Below are 17773 nucleotides of genomic sequence, written 5' to 3' on the forward strand. Positions count from 1 at the left end.
TCTTCCGAGAGGCCATTGAACACAGTGAGCACCTCCTGCTCCCATCCCTTCTCCAGAATCCCAGTTATGGGATATTCCAAGGAAATGGGGACCTCTTCCCAGGTTGCTCCCAAATCAAGTCTCAGAAGTTGCCTTCCTCCCTAACCCCAGATGTGCTTGTGGCCATGGGTGGGGTTTTCCTTGATGATGGTGTTTAACAGAGGTGGTGGAGGTTGAGAGTTGAATTGCTACCAGTGCTTCAGGCACCAACCTCTTGCCACGCTGCCTGGTTCCTCTACTGCAGTTTTAGTCGTCCCAGTCCCCAGCCTAGGGCCTGGAGGTCCCCTGAGGTTGTTCAACCAACTCATTACCCTCACCCCCTACCCCCTACCCTCCAGTCACACGGATTGTGCGGGTCATTGGACAGCCTCGGGGCAACATGCTCTTGGTGGGCATTGGGGGCAGCGGACGCCAGAGTCTGGCCCGCTTGGCCTCATTCATCTGCGAGTACATCACCTTCCAGATTGAGGTCACCAAACATTATCGAAAGCAGGAATTCCGAGACGGTAACGCTGGGTTTCTGAGATGGAAGAGGGTTTGGGGCTGGGAGTGAAAGATCAGATGCCTGAACTTCCTGTGATGACAAGTGAGAGGAGGGATGGAAGCCGGGTAGGGAGCCGCGCCAGGCCCGGGTGGGGTACAGGACGATGTCATGTATGTGTTGCCAGCTGGGGGAGGGCTCCTGAATCTCAGAAGGGGAAGGAGGGACAGGATGGTGAATCTGAGGAGTGTTTCTGTCTCCTCTGGCCCAGATATCAAGCGTCTGTATCTCCAGGCCGGGGTAGAGCTCAAGGCTACGTCCTTCCTTTTTGTGGACACCCAGGTTGCTGACGAATCATTCCTAGAGGACATTAACAACATCCTCAGCTCAGGCGAGGTCCCCAATCTCTATAAGGTGGATGAATTTGAAGAGGTGCGATCCTTCCACACCCACTACCAGTTGGTTCTTTGGCCTTCCTAACTAACCCCTTCTCCCCTGATCCCAGAGGATGCTGCCGTAGCAACCCCTCCCTCCAGCCCCCCATTAGGTGGTGCTTCCTCTTCTGCCATCCTCCCTCGCGGGACGCTAGTGGGACAAGCTGCTTTAAAACCCACACCCTGTCAGCCCAGCCCCACCTGCTGCTCCCTCCTCCCTCCCGCCCTGGGTTCTGCTCTTGGAACCTCAGCCCTCTGCCTGCGGCTTCCACGCAGATCCAGACGCGCATCATAGAGCAGGCCCGCGCGGAGCAGGTGCCCGAGTCCTCGGACAGCCTCTTCGCCTACTTCACCGAGCGCGTGCGGAACAACCTGCACATCGTCCTCTGCCTCAGCCCCGTGGGTGACCCCTTCAGGTGACTCTTGTTACAGCCTTCTTCTCCCTCGAGGCTCCCCACTCATCGCGGGGTCCTCCTCCCCGGTTCTGGCCTCTGTGCCTTCTTCCGGCGAGACTCAGGAATAGCGCTGGCCTCTCCAGCCCTGTACACCCCTTCTCCTGGCCGTAGCCTGTGTTTCTTTCAGCAAGTTCCTGCTGCTTACATGGGAGCCTTTTGGTGTATCAGATTTCTTTATTTTTTCCGGAAGATGGAGGTGTTTTTTATGTTTTGTTTTTAAATTTTTAATTGTGGTTAAAAACACACATAAAATTTAATCATTTTAGCCATATTTTTTTCAGGTTTGTGGCTTGTCTCTTCACTTTCTTTAAGTTTTTTGGGGTTTTTTGTTTCTGCCAAAGAGAAGTTCTTAAATTAAAAAAAAAAAAAAGTTTATTTATTTATCTTGGTTGCCAGGTCTTAGTTGTGGCACACGGAATCTTTAGTTGCAGCATGCAGCCTTCTTAGTTGCAGCATGCGTGCAGGATCTAGTTCCCTGACCTGCACGGGATTGAACCTGGGACCCCTGCATTGGGAGCGCAGAGTCTTAACCATCGCACCACCAGGGAAGTCTCTAACCACTTTTAAGTGTACAGCTCAGCAGTGTTAAGTATATTCACACTGTTATGCAACAGATTTCTGGAACATTCTCATTGTGCAAAACTGTGACTCTATACCCACTGGACAACTGCCCATTTCCCCCACCACCCCCAGGCCCTGGCAACCACCCTTCTACTTTCTGTTTCTGTGAGTGACCACTCTAGATACCACGTAGAGGTGGAATCATACAGTATTTGTCTTTTTGTGACTGGCTTATTTCACTTAGCATAACGTCCTCAAGGTTCATCCATGTTGTAGCAGGTGTCAGAATCTCCTGCCTCTTTAAGGCTGAATAATATTCCATCGTGTGTATACACCACATTTGATCCATTCTTGGTATGACTAGATTTTCAAGGGCATTGGAAAATAGGACGACAGAGAACTTGTGCAGAGAGGCAGTTTGGGTTACCATTTTGTTTATCTTTTAATCTTTTTGGTTTATGGCATATTTACCATGTACCAGGCTCTGTGCTAAGAATTTTACATGTGTCACCCCATTGAATCCCCTAACAACTCTAGTTAGTATGTTTTGTTATTCCCATTTTAGAGCTAAGGAAAATGACGTTCAAAAGATTACATCACTTGCCCCGAGATCCACACCTAGTTGGTGTGGAATCGGGTCTTTCTGACCGCAGAACCTGTTTCTAAATCCTGCACTGAATCAGCTCTGAGGGGAGCAAAACCTGGACAAGGAGATACAGGGGCACAGGGGTGGGGCTTTTAAGTTCCTGGGAAGCGGGTGGAGCTGTTACAAAGCCCCTCGCTGGAGGCTGAGTCTGCGATTGGGCTTAACTGCCTCTCGAAACCCGCGCCAGGAACTGGATCCGCCAGTACCCAGCCTTGGTGAACTGCACAACCATCAACTGGTTCTCAGAGTGGCCCCGCGAGGCCCTGCTGGAGGTGGCTGAGAAGTATCTGGTGGGAGCAGACCTGGGGACCCAGGAGAACGTGAGGCACTCCTCCCCACCTTTCCTCACCCCCCTGCACCTCCCGCCCATTTCTGTTCTCTGTCTGCCTTTACTCTTGCTCTGTCTCACGTCCTCTATGAATTGGCCTCAGATCCACAGGAAGGTGGCCCAGATCTTCGTCACCATGCACTGGTCAGTGGCTCAGTATTCCCAGAAGATGCTGCTGGAACTTCGAAGACACAACTATGTCACTCCCACCAACTACCTGGAACTTGTATCCGGATATAAAAAGTATGATGAAGAGTAGGGGGCACAGAGGGCCAGGGAGCTTGGTGAAATGAAGTCAGGGAAAATATCCAGGAGCTGGCCAAGGGGACCCGCTTGGGGACTGGGGTGCTGATGTGGGGTGGCAGAGACGCCAGAGACCTTGATTCTGCCCAGGAAGTTAAACAGAGAGATGGGGTTTCCAGGGGACATGGCCGTCTCAGGGGCCCTCTGGCTGTGACCACTTTACACACCTCTCTGTCCTTATCTTCTAGAGTGATGTCTCTCTTCCCAACCACAGTACAACTGTGACTTTATATTATGGGTATATATGACAACGTGGGTCCTCTTCTCTCTGCCTTTAACATCTTCTAGACTTTCCACCATTCCCAAGAATTGTAATATTCATTCATTAAGTTGTACTGACTGAGCTTTTATGTGCACAACACGATAATGTGCTCTGAAGGCTGTAAGAGTAAGGTAAAAAAAAAACAAAAAAACTCATTTATTGGGTTTAGTATTTCAAAGGTGAAGAAAAAGCCATTTGTAATAATAATGATAGCCAACATTAATTCATTCATTTAAAATATATTTTTGAGCATCTACTCTGTGCCAGGTACTATTTTAGATGCTTGTAATATATATGCCAGTTAACAAAATAAAGTCCTTGCCTTCCCTGGGTACATAGGCTAACATCCTGTTTAAGATTTCCCAGTCACTGCGTTAAGCTCTTTACATGCATATTATTACTTAATCCCGAAAACAATCTTGCACAGACATTTTTCTTTGGCCGTACAATCTTAAAACTCATTTTTGAGTGAGCTGCCAACATTAAAAACTTGGGGAGCCTTAGAAAACTCCAGATTTCCAGTCCGTCTTGAAGCATCAGAAACTGTGGCAATACTGAGCCCACATTCATTCTCAAATGGAAAAAAACAGGTTGGAGCCCAGAGATGGCCACCCCCTTGAGAAAAGTTTGTGTTTTCTGGTTCACTGCAGCCCCCCTGTCTGCTGCACAGCGGGGAAGAGTCTCAAGTAGGGAAGTGGTGTGATGAAAACAGTAGCAAGCAAGCTGATTCTGACAGCGGTGTGTAGAATAAATCAGAGGCACGAGAGTCTGGAAGCAGGAAGACCGGTTGGGAGGCTGTTGGCAATGATCCAGGCAGGAAATGATAAAAATCTGACTAGGATGGTGTTGGTGGCAACGGGCAGGAAGACAGGGCCCAGAGCCGCTCTGGGAAGGAAGAGACTAAATGGGCCTCTCCTTTCTGGGCGCCCTGGCTCCTACTCTGTCCCCTAGCTTGCTGGCAGAGAAGCGGCAGGAGCTGCTGGACCAAGCCAATAAGCTGCGGACGGGGTTGTTTAAGATCGATGAAACTAGGGAAAAGGTGGAAGTGATGTCTTTGGAGCTGGAGGATGCCAAGAAAAAGGTGGCTGAGTTCCAGAAACAGTGCGAGGAGTACCTGGTCATCATCGTGCAGCAGAAGCGGGAAGCGGATGAGCAGCAGAAGGTGCCCCCGCCCCCTTCCCCTGCCCCTCGTGCCCCTTACACCCCGCGCCCACCGGGCAGGGGCTTCCCAGTCTCCACTGGTTACAGGGCAGGGAACGGGAGTTCCACTCCTCATGCTTTCTTTAGCTTTCTCTTTCTCTTACCGCCAACACCGTCACCGCCACTTTTGCTCAAGGTGAAGTCAAAACCCTCGTTTTCTTTTCATCCGTAGGCTGTCACAGCCAATAGTGAGAAGATTGCGATTGAGGAAGTTAAGTGCCAGGCACTGGCTGACAATGCCCAGAAGGATCTAGAAGAGGCGTTGCCGGCCCTGGAAGAGGCCATGCGGGTATCGGGGTGGGAGGGCTCAGGAAGGGGGTAGGGCCGGCCTTCTTTGTTCTCAAAGTCCCTGGGGAAGTAGGGAAGAAGAGGGGAACTTCAGCTGGGTCCTATCTCCATAAAGGAAGCTGTCTTACCACCTGAGTTGACTCCTGTCCCCAAGTTAATCCCTTTTCCCAGGCCCTGGAGTCTTTGAACAAGAAGGATATAGGAGAGATCAAGTCTTATGGACGGCCCCCTGCCCAAGTGGAGATGGTGTTGCAGGCAGTCATGATTCTCCGAGGCAACGAGCCCACCTGGGCAGAGGCCAAGAGGCAGCTAGGTAAGCCAGGGATCCGGAAGGTAATTAACGTGAGTCCACCCAGCGTTCCCTAATCATCTGCCAGGTGTCAGGCACTCGGACAGACAGAGATGAAGGATGCATTGTACCAACCCTCAAAGCACAGAGCCTAGTAAGGAAGAGAAGGCATAAATGTCAGTCAAGTTTCTTTGGTTGTAAGTTGCAGAAAATGATTCATCTTAATTGAAGCAAAAAAAAAAAATTTCATAAAGCTATAGGAATTATAGGAATATGTCCCAGAATCCAAGGACAGGAATGTCTTCGCTCGCCCATCCTCCAAAAACACGAGAATCAGAAAATGGATAACAAGAGTCTTTCTGTTTTATTCTTGTGATAGTTTTCCTGCTCTGAGTTCTGGTGGTAGAATGTAGCCTGTAAGCTGTAGTTTGGTGGCCCCTGCCCTAGAAGAAGGTGCAGAGTATATAGAAAGAGTGGTGTGTGGGGCAGTCAGGCTGAGAGTGCTGAAGGTAAGTGATGGGAGTCGAGGCTGCGGAGGTCGTGGAGGCCCTGGGAGCTTCGAGGGTCTAGAGAAGGGAGCAAGGTCAGCGGAAGGAGCTCGGGATGAGGGCAGATATGCTGGCCTTGGGAACTGAGCCCAGGAAGCATGTGGCCTGGATGAGGAGGGGGGTTGGGCCCTCTGACTGAGGCCCCCTACCTTCATCCCACAGGGGAACAGAACTTCATCAAGTCACTGATCAACTTTGATAAGGACAATATCTCAGATAAGGTCCTGAAGAAGATCGGGGCCTACTGCGCCCAGCCGGACTTCCAGCCTGACATCATCGGCCGCGTGTCGCTGGCTGCCAAGTCCCTCTGCATGTGGGTTCGCGCCATGGAGGTAAGCGGTGGCCAGTGGGGAGGGGAGCAGTGAGGCCGGCCCAGGAGGAGGGGGGATGGAAGACCCAAGTGGGAAGGAAGGATCACGGGCAGGTGAGTGGGTGGCGGGTAAGAGGGTGCCTGCTGTCTCCCCGCAGCTGTACGGGCGGCTGTACCGGGTGGTGGAGCCCAAGCGGATCCGCATGAACACTGCGTTGGCCCAGCTTCAGGAGAAGCAAGCGGCCCTGGCCGAGGCCCAGGAGAAGCTGCGTGAGGTGAGCCTCACACCTGCGTTTTCCGTTTTCCGAGGTGGTCCCTCTCCCAGATTTCTGAGGGATACTTCCTGACTGTTTCTTTTTCCCTGTCAAAGTCTACTCCCCTCTCCCTTACAGTCCTGTCTGCCTCCCCGTCTGTGCCTTGTTTAGACAGTCTGCCTCTGGCTCAGAAAGCTAAGCTGACTGAGAGGGTTACAAACGCACAGGGGCACTGTCCCCAGGGAGCCCTTCCCAAGACTGACCGGGGAGCCGGCAATGTCTGCCATCCTTCGTTGGGGGCCCTTTGGAGAAGGACCCTGAGACAGTAGCCGATGAAATCTGTGCGGCAAATGTGTCTTTGCCGGGGGGGATGGGACAAAGGTGTCACACTGCTGCTTGGACCTGGAGGAATGTGAGGGCTTTGGAGCCTGGGGAGGGGATGGGGTCGTCTGGAGGTAGAGAGGGGTATTTCCTGTGAGTGGGCTAGACAATCCAGAAGGTGATTTCCTACAAGATATATGCACAAGTAACTCCCTAACCAGGCAGAATATGTTATTATCAAGAGTTCAAAATTCTTTCAGTCTATCATTTAATTTTCTATCATTGATTTGATAGGTAATATAAATACATCCACATGGTTTGAAATTTAAAAAGTACAAAAGCATATCCAGTAAGAATTCTCTCTCCCACCTTCTACTCTCTAGCCACCAGCTCTGCTCCCTTGAAAGCAGCCCATATTACAAATTATTGTTTCGGCAAAATTTCTTTTCTTTTTTTTTTTTTACATTACTTACACACACTGTTCTGCACCTTCCTATATTACTGACTTATGTATCGAAGATTGTTCTATATCAGTGTATAAAGAGTTCCTGCTTTCTTTTTACCGCTGCATGTTATGCCAGTAGATAGCTAGACCATCATTTTTCTTTTTTCAAATGGCCGTGCCACGCAGCTTGCAGGATCTTAGTTCCCTGACCCAGGTTTCAACCTGTGCCCCCTGCAGTGGAAGCGCGGAGTCTTAACCACTGGACCACCAAGGAAGTCTTTCTTTCTTTCTTTCTTTCTTTTGTAGACCATCATTTATTTAACCATTTCCCTTTCGGAAAGACAGATTCATTGCTTCCAAGTTTTTCATTTTCACTTGCCCTCTAACTTGGTTGATGCTATCTTTTTTTTTTTTTTTTAAATTTTATTTATTTATTTTTGGCTGCGTTGTGTCTTCGTTGCTGTGCGTGGGCTTTCTCTAGTTGCGGAGAGCGGGGGCTACTCTTCATTGTGGTACGCGGGCTTCCCATTGTGGTGGCTTCTCTTGTTGTGGAGCACAGGCTGTAGGCGCACGGGCTTCAGTAGTTGTGGCTCACGGGCTCTAGAGCGCAGGCTCAGTAGTTGTGGCGCACAGGCTTAGTTGCTCCGCGGCACGTGGGATCTTCCCGGACCAGGTCTCGAACCCGTGTCCCCTGCATTGGCAGGCAGATTCTTAACCACTGTGCCACCAGGGAAGCCCGCTGCAATACTCTTAATTAAGGCCACCCTTGCAGACTACGTATGTCCTCTGCCCAAGTCCAGTTCCCTAGAAGTTGCCCTCCTTCAAACATCCTGCCTCTATAGAAATAGCCACTCATCCCTGGAAAAAGCTGCAGCCACCTGCCAAGGTCAGAATATCACAGGGTTGGCTTAAAGACTTTCACTCAGAGGCTTCCCTGGTGGCACAGTGGTTAAGAATCTGCCTGCCAATGCAGGGGACATGGGTTCGAGCCCTGGTCCGGGAAGATCCCACATGCCGCGTGCTAAACCCGCACGCCTAGGGCCCATGCTCTGCAACAAGAGAAGCCACCGCAATCAGAAGCCCGCGCACCGCAAAGAAGAGTAGCCCCCGCTCTCCGCAACTAGAGAAAGCTCTCGTGCAGCAACGAAGACCCAGCGCAGCCAAAAATAAATTTAAAAAAGAAAAGAAAAGAAACTGGCAATAGTGGTTCTCTCTCAGGCTGGGGCTGGGGGCTGGGGGCTGGAGTAGGAGGAAGATGGACCCTTCACTGTATACGTTTTCGTTCCTTCAGAATGTTGATTCATGTGAAACATATTCACTATTCAAACTTATACCTCAACAAAGATGTTTAAAAAGAAGAAAACAGCATACAATATGAAAACTGTATTACACAGCAAAAGAAATTATTATAAAATCCTGTTTCTTGAAAAAAATAAAATAAAATTTCAATAGTGTAAAAAAAAGACATAAATGGGAAAAGTTATTTTCAAAAAAAGATAAAGATGATGTTAGGTGTGATAATGATGCTATGATTATGTCCTTTTTAAAAAAAGAGTTGCCTTATGAGGTATTTAAGGTTGAAATGTCATGAGTTTGCAATTTAAGATACTTTGGCAAAAAACAAGTTGATGGAATAAATATAGCAAAATGTTAACAACTGTTAAATCTAGGTGACGGGTATATAGGTATTGCTTATATTAGTCTTTTTTCTAGGTTTGAGATGTTTCATAATTATTTTTAATTAAAAAAAGATTAAAACTGCAAAAATTTAAAAACTGTGTGTATGTATATATATGTGTATAGTAGCAGTCAGAGATATGGAAGTAATTACCAGAAGACATAAAAAGAGGAATGGTTAAAAAATAATTTGCTACTGAAGGATGGGACTGAGTAGGAAAAGTGGGCTAGAGGACTGTTGCTTTTCATTATAACCCCTTTTATTATATTATTTAGGTTTTTAACCTTGTGCATATATTTCTTACATGAAAAATAAAAACAGTGAAGACAACACCACACGCAAAATAAATAATGAAATATAGATCCGTCATGTGGGCTGGCTGCCTCCCCAGAGACCAGCCTCCATGGGAAGCCAAATTATAATCAGAGTGTTGCTGATGAGCATGGCCTCAGCGCACGGAGGTGGTCGCGTGAACCTGATGACAGGGGTCACGTGGTAGAGCCTGCCAGATAACCCAGCACACGTGTGCAAGGGGACCTACATTTCCCTGTAGGTCCCCAGCCTCCAAGTGGCCCAGCTGATCACTGAGTGACACCTTCTTTCTTTAGATGCTAATGGCTTCCAACAGATTCCTACTAAGGCTTGACCTATAAGCCGTCCTGTCACTCAAGGGTGACATTTTGAATCTCCACTTTGCCTTAAAAAATATTCCTTGGAGAGCTCCCTTTCCCATTCCCAAGTTCTTGGAGGTCAACCTCAATAGCTGAGCCCAGGTCCTGCTTGCTTACTACACAGTAGGCGTTGTGCTACAACCCACATTTATCCTTACAGCCATCACTCAATAAAGTGGGGCAATGATCGGAGCACTCCTTGCACTGCTGCAGACTGCCTCTCCCAGTGGGGATGCAGCAGGAAAGAGAACTAATGTTTATCGTGTGCACGCTGTGTGGCAGGCACTTGGTGTAAGGCCAGCCCCCCGTTCCTCTTCATGAAGAGAACAGGTGACACCGTGTGTTTACAGACAGGATTACTGTTCGTCAGTCAGGCACACATAGCAGGTCCTGGAAAAGACTCAGTTCTTTTATTTATTTATTTATTTTTGTGGTACGCGGCCCTCTCACTGTTGTGGCCTCTCCCGCCGGAGCACAGGCTCCGGACGCGCAGGCCTAGCGGCCATGGCTCATGGGCCCAGCTGCTCCGCGGCATGTGGGATCTTCCTGGACCGGGGCACGAACCCGTGTCCCCAGCATCGGCATCGGGAGGCGGACTCTCAACCACTGCACCACCAGGGAAGCCCTCAGTTCTTTTTTTTTTCCCTTAGTTTTATTGAGATATAATTGACATGCAGCACTGTATAAGTTTAAGGTGCACAGCACATTGATTTAACTTACATACATCATGAAATGATGATCACAATAAGTTTAGTGACTATCCATCATTTCATATAGAGGCAAAGAAAAGAAAAAGAAAAAAACCTTTTTCCTTGTGATGAGAACTCAGGGTTTGCTCTCTTAACAACTTTCATATACAACATACAGTAGTGTAATTATATTAATCATGTTCGTTACATCCCTAATACTTATTTAGTTTATAATGGGAAGTGTGTACCTTTCGACTGCCTCATCCAATTCCCCTCCCCCACCCCCTATCTTTGCCTTTGGTAATCACAAATCTGATTTCTTTTTTATGTTTGTTTGTTTGAAGTATAATTGACCTACAACACTGTTAGTTGCAGGTGTACAACATGGCGATTCGATATTTCTAAACATTACAAAACAATCACCACACAGTCAGTTCTTGACTTCGGATTTGTGTGATAAGGAGTTCCCTGGCGGTCCAGTGGGTAGGACTCTGTGCTTTCACTGCCGATGGCACGGGTTCAATCCCTGGTCCGGGAACTAAGATACCACAAGACGCACGGCACGGCCAAAGAGGAAAAAAAAAAAAGATTTGAGTGATATATTCCAACCTCAGCAGAGCCCACAGGGTGGCAATGAGTCGAGGTGAGGGAGGCTTCTCTAAGAGGTAAGGCTCTTCCCAGGTCCCATCTTCGGTGGGACCTCGGACCTGGGCCTTTTTCCTGAATGGACTCCCTCTTCCTCCCTCCAACAGCTCCTGGGTTCATTCTAACTCCTCCTTCCTCTCTCAAGGTCTCAGCTTAGGTGTGGCCTCTGGCACGGAGTGGCGGTTATTTCCGTGCTATCTGGTCCTCTCTTGCCAACACATCCTGTGTGCTTTATCACTATGCTACGAGAGGTCTGTCTCCTACTCAGCCTTGAGTCCATTACCAAGTAGTTTCCAGGCTCAAGGAAAGGGTGGTGGAGGGATGGGAAAGAAAATGCAACTTATCACACATATTTGATCTTGTTTTTCTCCTCACAACAACCCTGTAGGGCAGGTGCTGATTGATCTTATTTTGCACGTGAGGAAACAGGCTCAAAGAGATCATTTTCCCCGAGGTTCATTTTCCCACAACCCGGCAGACTGGTGACCCAAAGCCAGGACAATCTGGCCTCAAGCCCCGTGTTTGATCCCTGTACTCTGATCCCTCCCAGGTGGCCGGGAAACTGGAGATGCTGAAGAAACAGTACGATGAGAAGCTGGCACAGAAGGAGGAGCTTCGCAATAAGTCCGAGGAGATGGAGGCGAAGCTGGAACGAGCCGGGATGCTGGTGTCTGGGTTGGCTGGCGAGAAGGCCCGATGGGGGGAGACGGTGAAGGTGAGATCATTGCACCACCTGGCTGTCCTTCTTCCCTGCCCACCAGCGCCAAGAGCTCCCGTCCTGTTTAGGTTGAGGGACAGGCCGGGGAAATGGGGATACTTGGGTGAAGGGACATCCAAGAATGGGGCATGGGAGTTCTTCCCCCTCCACTTCCTCACATTTGGTGAGAATAGTAGAAGGAGAGACTTTCTGTACCACGGGGGATCTGCTTCTGTGTGTAGGTAGGGATGGAAAGCACACACGAGGACCCTTGACATAGCCCACTGGCCTGACTGAAACCGACCTGGGGCATCTCGTCTCTACCCTCGGTGAGCTCCTGGCTTCACAAGAGGGTTAGGCCTTATCATAAGAAATAACCATTGCTGTTAAAGATGGGGAACTCAAGGGAGTTCCCTGGTGGCTTAGTGGTTAGGGTTCGGCACTATCACTGCTGTGGCCTGGCTTCGATCCCTGGTTGGGGAACTGAGATTCCTGTAAGCCGCATGGCATGGCCCAAATATGAAGAAAAGGGAAAAAAAGATGGGGAACTCAAAAGTTGTGAGAGTAGGTTAGAGTTATCAGGGTGCAAGGGTCTAGGAGAGGCAAAGAATCTCTCTGATCTGGTTAGTGTCCAGAGGAGAGTGCCTTCAGAGCAGTCCAGGTGACTCCAGGCTGGGGGCCCAGGCAGGCTTACACCTCCCCTGCTGTCTGTCCTCCAGGGCCTGGAGGGGGATCTGGGCTACCTGGTGGGAGACTGTCTCCTGGCAGCTGCCTTCTTGTCCTACATGGGACCCTTCCTGACCAACTACCGGGATGAGATCGTCAACCAAATCTGGATCAGGAAGGTGAGGCAGGGCTTAGGCGTGATGAGTGAGCTCATGGGCTCTGAGATTGTGGCCTTTGGGAGTAACAGAGATGTCGGGAAGGGGCAGGGGTGCTGGGCTCAGATCTCCAGGTTGAAGCTTGGGGCTCTTCTCACCCAGATCTCGGAGCTGCAAGTTCCTTGCTCACCCCACTTCACCTTTGATAAATTCCTGTCCAATCCTACCAAAGTTCGGGACTGGAACCTCCAAGGGTTGCCCTCGGATGCCTTCTCCACTGAGAATGGCATCATTGTCACCCGTGGCAACAGGTAAGGGTGCTGCTGGGTGCACGAGGCTGAGTAAGGGCAGAGCCTGTCTTCTGACTCACGCTTCCTCCTTCAGGTGGGCACTGATGATTGATCCTCAGGCCCAGGCCCTGAAATGGATCAAGAACATGGAAGGAAGTCAGGTATAAGGCTGGGGGACTGATCTGTCCCCTTATATTCTCTTCTCAAGCCTAACTCTTCCTGAGGTCCTTCCCTCAGGCCATTACCCGCCTTGTATCCTGCAGCAATTCTTGCATCTTTTTCCTTGCTCTCTAGGGCCTACAGATCATCGATCTGCAGATGAGCGATTACCTTCGAGTCCTAGAAAAGGCCATCCAGTTTGGACACCCAGTACTGCTCCAGAACGTGCAGGAATATCTGGACCCCACACTCAACCCTGTGCTCAACAAATCTGTAGCTCGAACTGGTGAGGGCCCAGGCTTATTTTGGGGTTGGTCTGGAGGACAAATCCTAGAGCCCAGCCGAGTCGGACACAGGGGAAGAAAGGGCTGGGTCTTTGGCTCTGTCCTCTACTTACCTGTCCCTGTATTCAGACAGCCCTGGGCCGGGGACATTAGGGCAGGCTGAGTCACTGCTACTGGATTCCAGTTGGGGAACAACGGGTCAGCCCACACCTGGTCACGTGGGGTCCTTGCCCTTGACCCTCCTGTGGGTGCAGGTGGTCGCCTGCTGATGCGCATCGGAGATAAGGAGGTGGAATACAATACCAGTTTCCGATTCTACATCACCACCAAGCTCTCCAACCCCCACTACGGCCCAGAGACCTCAGCCAAGACCACCATTGTCAACTTTGCTGTCAAAGAACAGGTGGGTGGGGGCTGATGCCTAGACTGAACTAGGGTGAACCCGGGAGGGCTGTAGAGTCCGGCAGGGTTGAGAAAAGGCTAAGATTGTGTCGGGCAGCTGCGGATGCGGGGCGTGAGTGGGGTAAAGGGATGAAACGGGTAAAGGTCACCACGGTGGGATTCTCACCACGAGTCCTGGGGATCCCAGGGCCTGGAGGCCCAGCTGCTGGGCGTCGTGGTCCGGAAGGAGCGGCCGGAGCTGGAAGAGCAGAAGGACTCACTGGTCGTCAATATCGCCGCTGGCAAGAGGCAGCTCGAGGAGCTGGAGGACGAGATCCTTCGGTAAGACCTTGCCTCCCCCCACCCGCGGCCCGCTCGTCTGCTCGCAGGCCGGACTACAGCCCCGGGGGGCTGATGGGGGGGTCTCCCTACTCCCCCACCCCAGCCCAGTACCCCTAAAGCCTCTCCATCCACGTTCCTCTTGGCTTCCCTCCAGGCTGCTGAACGAGGCCACAGGCTCCCTGCTAGACGACGTGCAGCTGGTGAACACGCTGCGGACCTCCAAGATAACCGCCACGGAGGTGACAAAGCAGCTAGAGACCAGCGAAACCACGGAGGTCAACATCGACCTGGCCCGCGAGGTGAGCCCCTGCGCCCTCCGGCCCAGCCCCCTCCTTGCCCGAGCCCCCGCCCCTCCGGCCCTGACTCCGCCCTCTCCGCAGGCTTACCGCCCGTGCGCCCAGCGGGCCTCGGTGCTGTTCTTCGTGCTCAACGACATGGGCCGCATCGACCCCATGTACCAGTTCTCGCTGGACGCCTACATCAGCCTCTTTATCCTCAGCATCGACAAGAGCCATCGCAGCAACAAGCTGGAGGACCGCATCGACTACCTGAACGAGTACCACACCTACGCCGTCTACAGGTCTGCGCGCCTCCCCGCGCGCCGCGCGAGCTCAGCGGGAGGCCCAGTGGCTCTACGCCGACGCCTCTTGCTACTTGTGCCTTCGTGCTGCCCCATGCCACTGCTCCTGTCCCCCTGCTCCTCTCTCCATACACTTCCCCTGGGTGGCGTCCGCGGTCGGGGTCTAACCATCATCCACGGGCTGACTAGTCCCTGTTCCAGTGTATCTTCTCTTCAGGTCTTCCTTGAGCATTAGCCTTGTGTGTAGGACCGTCTCCTATACCAGCACTTCTCTAACGGTTCATGTGCCCACGACGCACTGGGATTCGTGTTAAAATGCAGACTCAGATTCAGTAGGTCTGGGCTGGGGCCTGGGAGCCTGCATTTCTAACAAGCTCCAGGTGAAGCTGCGGCTCTTGGTCTGTGGCTCGCACTTTGAGTAGCGAGGTTCCTGACCCCTCTGCCTGGACTTCCCACAGACCCTTCAAGTTCAGCTGTTTCACGTCAAATTCGATATCTTCCCTCTTTCTTCGGGGCCACGCACCTGAGTGGCACCAACACCCGCCTCCCAGGCACCCAAGCCAGAAGCCAGGAGATATTCCTGACTCTTCGCTGTCCCCCACCCCTCAGATCAGTGACCAGGTTTCGCTCATGATTCTTTCTGCAAACTGTTTCCCCACCCCACCCGAGTCTCCCCAGTGCCATGACTGCACTTCAGTGGAGGCCGCCGTGATCTTTCTTTCTGAATTCCCCAATGGGCTCCCAACAGGTCCTTCTGCCTCCAAGTCTGTCCCTCTCTAATCTGTCCTCCTGCAGGCGCCAGCGTGAGCCTTTCAAACACAGAAATCTGGCCATGCCACTCCCGGTTTACACTCTTTGGTGGTGGTTTCGTGTCCAATGGCCACAAAGTCCTCCGTGCCTTGGCCACCACCTACCTCCCAGCCTCACCTTTCTCCTCCTTAATGCTGGATGCCTGAGCACCGCTGACCGCCCTGCACGCCATGGTTTTCCCGCCCCCACTGCCTGCTTCGCTTGTGCTCTGAGCTCTCCCTGGCGTCCTCCCCTCTCCTCTCTGCCAATCACTCGGTAACTGGGCTGTACCTCCGGGCAGCTCCGCTCCAGGCAGGGTGGGGGCTGCCACCCTTGTATAGGACTCATCACGTCCTATGGTAGCCGATGGCCTCCCGCCTGTCCTCCCCACTCTACCTGACTTCCTCCAGCACAGAGACCGTGCTTGTTCATCTTTGTGTCTTCAGGACCTGGCAGAGTACCTGGCACATAGCAGGGGTCCAGTCGTTGTTGAGGAAACTCTGGGAAAACCACATCCTCTCTCTAGTACCCTGAATGCTTGGCTGTTTACAAGAGGTTTGGACTCGAAGCTGAGTAAGGCCCTCCTTCTGTGTAGGGCTCTGTGATGGTCTGGTCCTCTCTCAGGAAGCATTCATGCTGAGTACCCTACCTCCCGCACCCCCGTCCCCTGTCCCTCCCAGGTACACCTGCCGCACCCTTTTCGAGCACCACAAGCTGCTGTTCAGTTTTCAGATGTGTGCCAAAATCCTGGAGACTTCCGGCAAACTCAACATGGATGAATACAACTTCTTTCTACGCGGGGGCGTGGTGAGTGGAGCGGAGGGCACATCCGAGGGTGGGGCGGACAAGGCTGGGGATGGACTCCAGACCCAGAGGGTAAGGCCTGAGGCTCCGGCGAGTGCGCGTGCGCGGAGGAACGCTGGCAGGAGCAGGCGCCTGAAAAGCTCCTGGGGGGGCGGGGCGCGGGGGGTGACTTGCCTTGTGCCTCCTTGCCCGAGTTACAGGTGGGGCTTTGGGCCCCTTACCTGCGACCAGCTGGTTGGTATGAGCTGGCCACTCTTACACTACCTCTCAGGCCACTCCTTCCCCAGCCTAATTTCGTGGCCACCATTACACTTTCTCCCTTGTCAACACCCTCAGCCCCTTTGCACACCGCCCCCCCACCCCCCACCCGACACGGTGTGGCATTTGCTCGCTGAAGCTACCGCTCTGGTAAGATCCAGCTCTCCTTCCCCTCTGTCCCAGTGTGACCCATGCAGCTGAGCTTGACTGGAGAAAAACGTGCCCACACCAACTGGACTCACTTTAAATCCATGACCGTACACCTCAGGTGGGCCCTTAAAGCTGCCAACCATACCATGGTTCCCTGAGCCATCAGCACACCCTCCTTGGACAACAGTCTCGTTCCTTTTGCCACCTTCACTTCACCTCTCATCTGGATTTTAGCAAGAGCCTCTGCCACCCCTAGTCTCTCAACACAGCAACCAGAGAGATTCTTTGAAAATGGATGCCCCATCACTGATGTCATCTCCCACTGCCCAGCTCCACACTCCGTCCACTCCAGCTGCACGGGCCTCCTCTTGTCGCAGGCATATCCCACTCCAGGGCCTTTGCACTGGCTGTTTCTTCTGCCAGAAAATTGTTCCCCCTCCCCTCCTTCAAGTCTTGATTTAAATCTCACCTCACTGAGATTTCCTTGACTCTCTTATTTAGTATTTCAGACTACCCCCCAGCACTTCTAATCTGCCTTATCCTCCTCAACCTATTCTCTTTTTCCATGGCACTGCCACCTTTATCGTACTAGATAATTTACTTGTTATGTTTTTGGTTCAGTATCCGCTGTCTCATGTTGGAAAATAAGCTCCTCAAGGGCAGAGGTGTTTGTCTGTTTTGTTCAGTGGTGAGTCCCAGGTGCTTAAAACACATAGTTGGTGAACAAAAATATTTGTTAAAAAGGGTAAATGAGTGAGTGAACAGTTAGTTTGTGCTTCTCTCAAGGGTGAGGCTGCAATTGAAATCATGCGGGTAGGAGGCATTATTGCCAGGAAACCACCAGAGGGCGCCCGCTTCTTAACTTCGGACTGTGGCACCTCCGCACAGCGTCTCAGAGACCTAGCCCCCACCCCCATCCCCGCCACCCCACTTATTTCCCCAATAAAGGTGGATTCCGATCCACCTCAGATTCCTGTATTTATTTCTTCATTTTTTTTCATGAAATGCTCATCATGGCTTTTCCATGATGAGTATCTCCTGAAAAAAGAGATAATGCTCCTTTTGGGGTGTTCCCGGTCAATCGTTTTCTCCTCTCTCGCCACCCTCCCCCGCCAGGTCCTGGATCGCGAGGGCCAAATGGATAACCCCTGTACCAGCTGGCTCACAGACGCCTACTGGGATAACATCACAGAGCTGGACAAACTGACCAACTTCCACGGGCTCATGAACTCCTTTGAACAGTATCCTCGTGACTGGCACCTGTGGTACACCAATGCCACCCCGGAGAAGGCTATGTTGCCAGGTGCCTGGGTGCCAGGCCTCCCTCTCCTGCCTCTCTCCTGCCCTCGTTCAGCCGCGTGCCCGCTCTTC

General features: G+C 51.5%; 1 protein-coding gene across 1 annotated transcript in view; it reads left to right on the forward strand.

The window, feature by feature from the left end:
- The window catches only part of DNAH2 (dynein axonemal heavy chain 2), a 93527-nt gene that overhangs the window by 67410 nt on the left and 8344 nt on the right, over positions 1-17773 (forward strand). Inside the window, exons 54-75 of the mRNA XM_007457796.1 lie at positions 1-24; positions 378-545; positions 792-952; positions 1231-1370; positions 2804-2936; positions 3048-3187; positions 4461-4671; positions 4882-4998; positions 5169-5310; positions 5997-6166; positions 6303-6419; positions 11398-11562; positions 12264-12389; positions 12528-12676; positions 12750-12816; positions 12950-13100; positions 13353-13501; positions 13688-13821; positions 13976-14120; positions 14202-14401; positions 15871-15997; positions 17519-17705. Of these exons, the coding sequence (XP_007457858.1) occupies positions 1-24; positions 378-545; positions 792-952; positions 1231-1370; positions 2804-2936; positions 3048-3187; positions 4461-4671; positions 4882-4998; positions 5169-5310; positions 5997-6166; positions 6303-6419; positions 11398-11562; positions 12264-12389; positions 12528-12676; positions 12750-12816; positions 12950-13100; positions 13353-13501; positions 13688-13821; positions 13976-14120; positions 14202-14401; positions 15871-15997; positions 17519-17705 (3123 nt within the window). The remainder of the gene's footprint in view (positions 25-377; positions 546-791; positions 953-1230; positions 1371-2803; positions 2937-3047; positions 3188-4460; positions 4672-4881; positions 4999-5168; positions 5311-5996; positions 6167-6302; positions 6420-11397; positions 11563-12263; positions 12390-12527; positions 12677-12749; positions 12817-12949; positions 13101-13352; positions 13502-13687; positions 13822-13975; positions 14121-14201; positions 14402-15870; positions 15998-17518; positions 17706-17773) is intronic.

Source organism: Lipotes vexillifer, unplaced genomic scaffold (genome assembly GCF_000442215.2).
Source record: "Lipotes vexillifer unplaced genomic scaffold, Lipotes_vexillifer_v1.1 scaffold611, whole genome shotgun sequence".
Classification (NCBI taxonomy): Eukaryota; Metazoa; Chordata; class Mammalia; order Artiodactyla; family Lipotidae; genus Lipotes; species Lipotes vexillifer.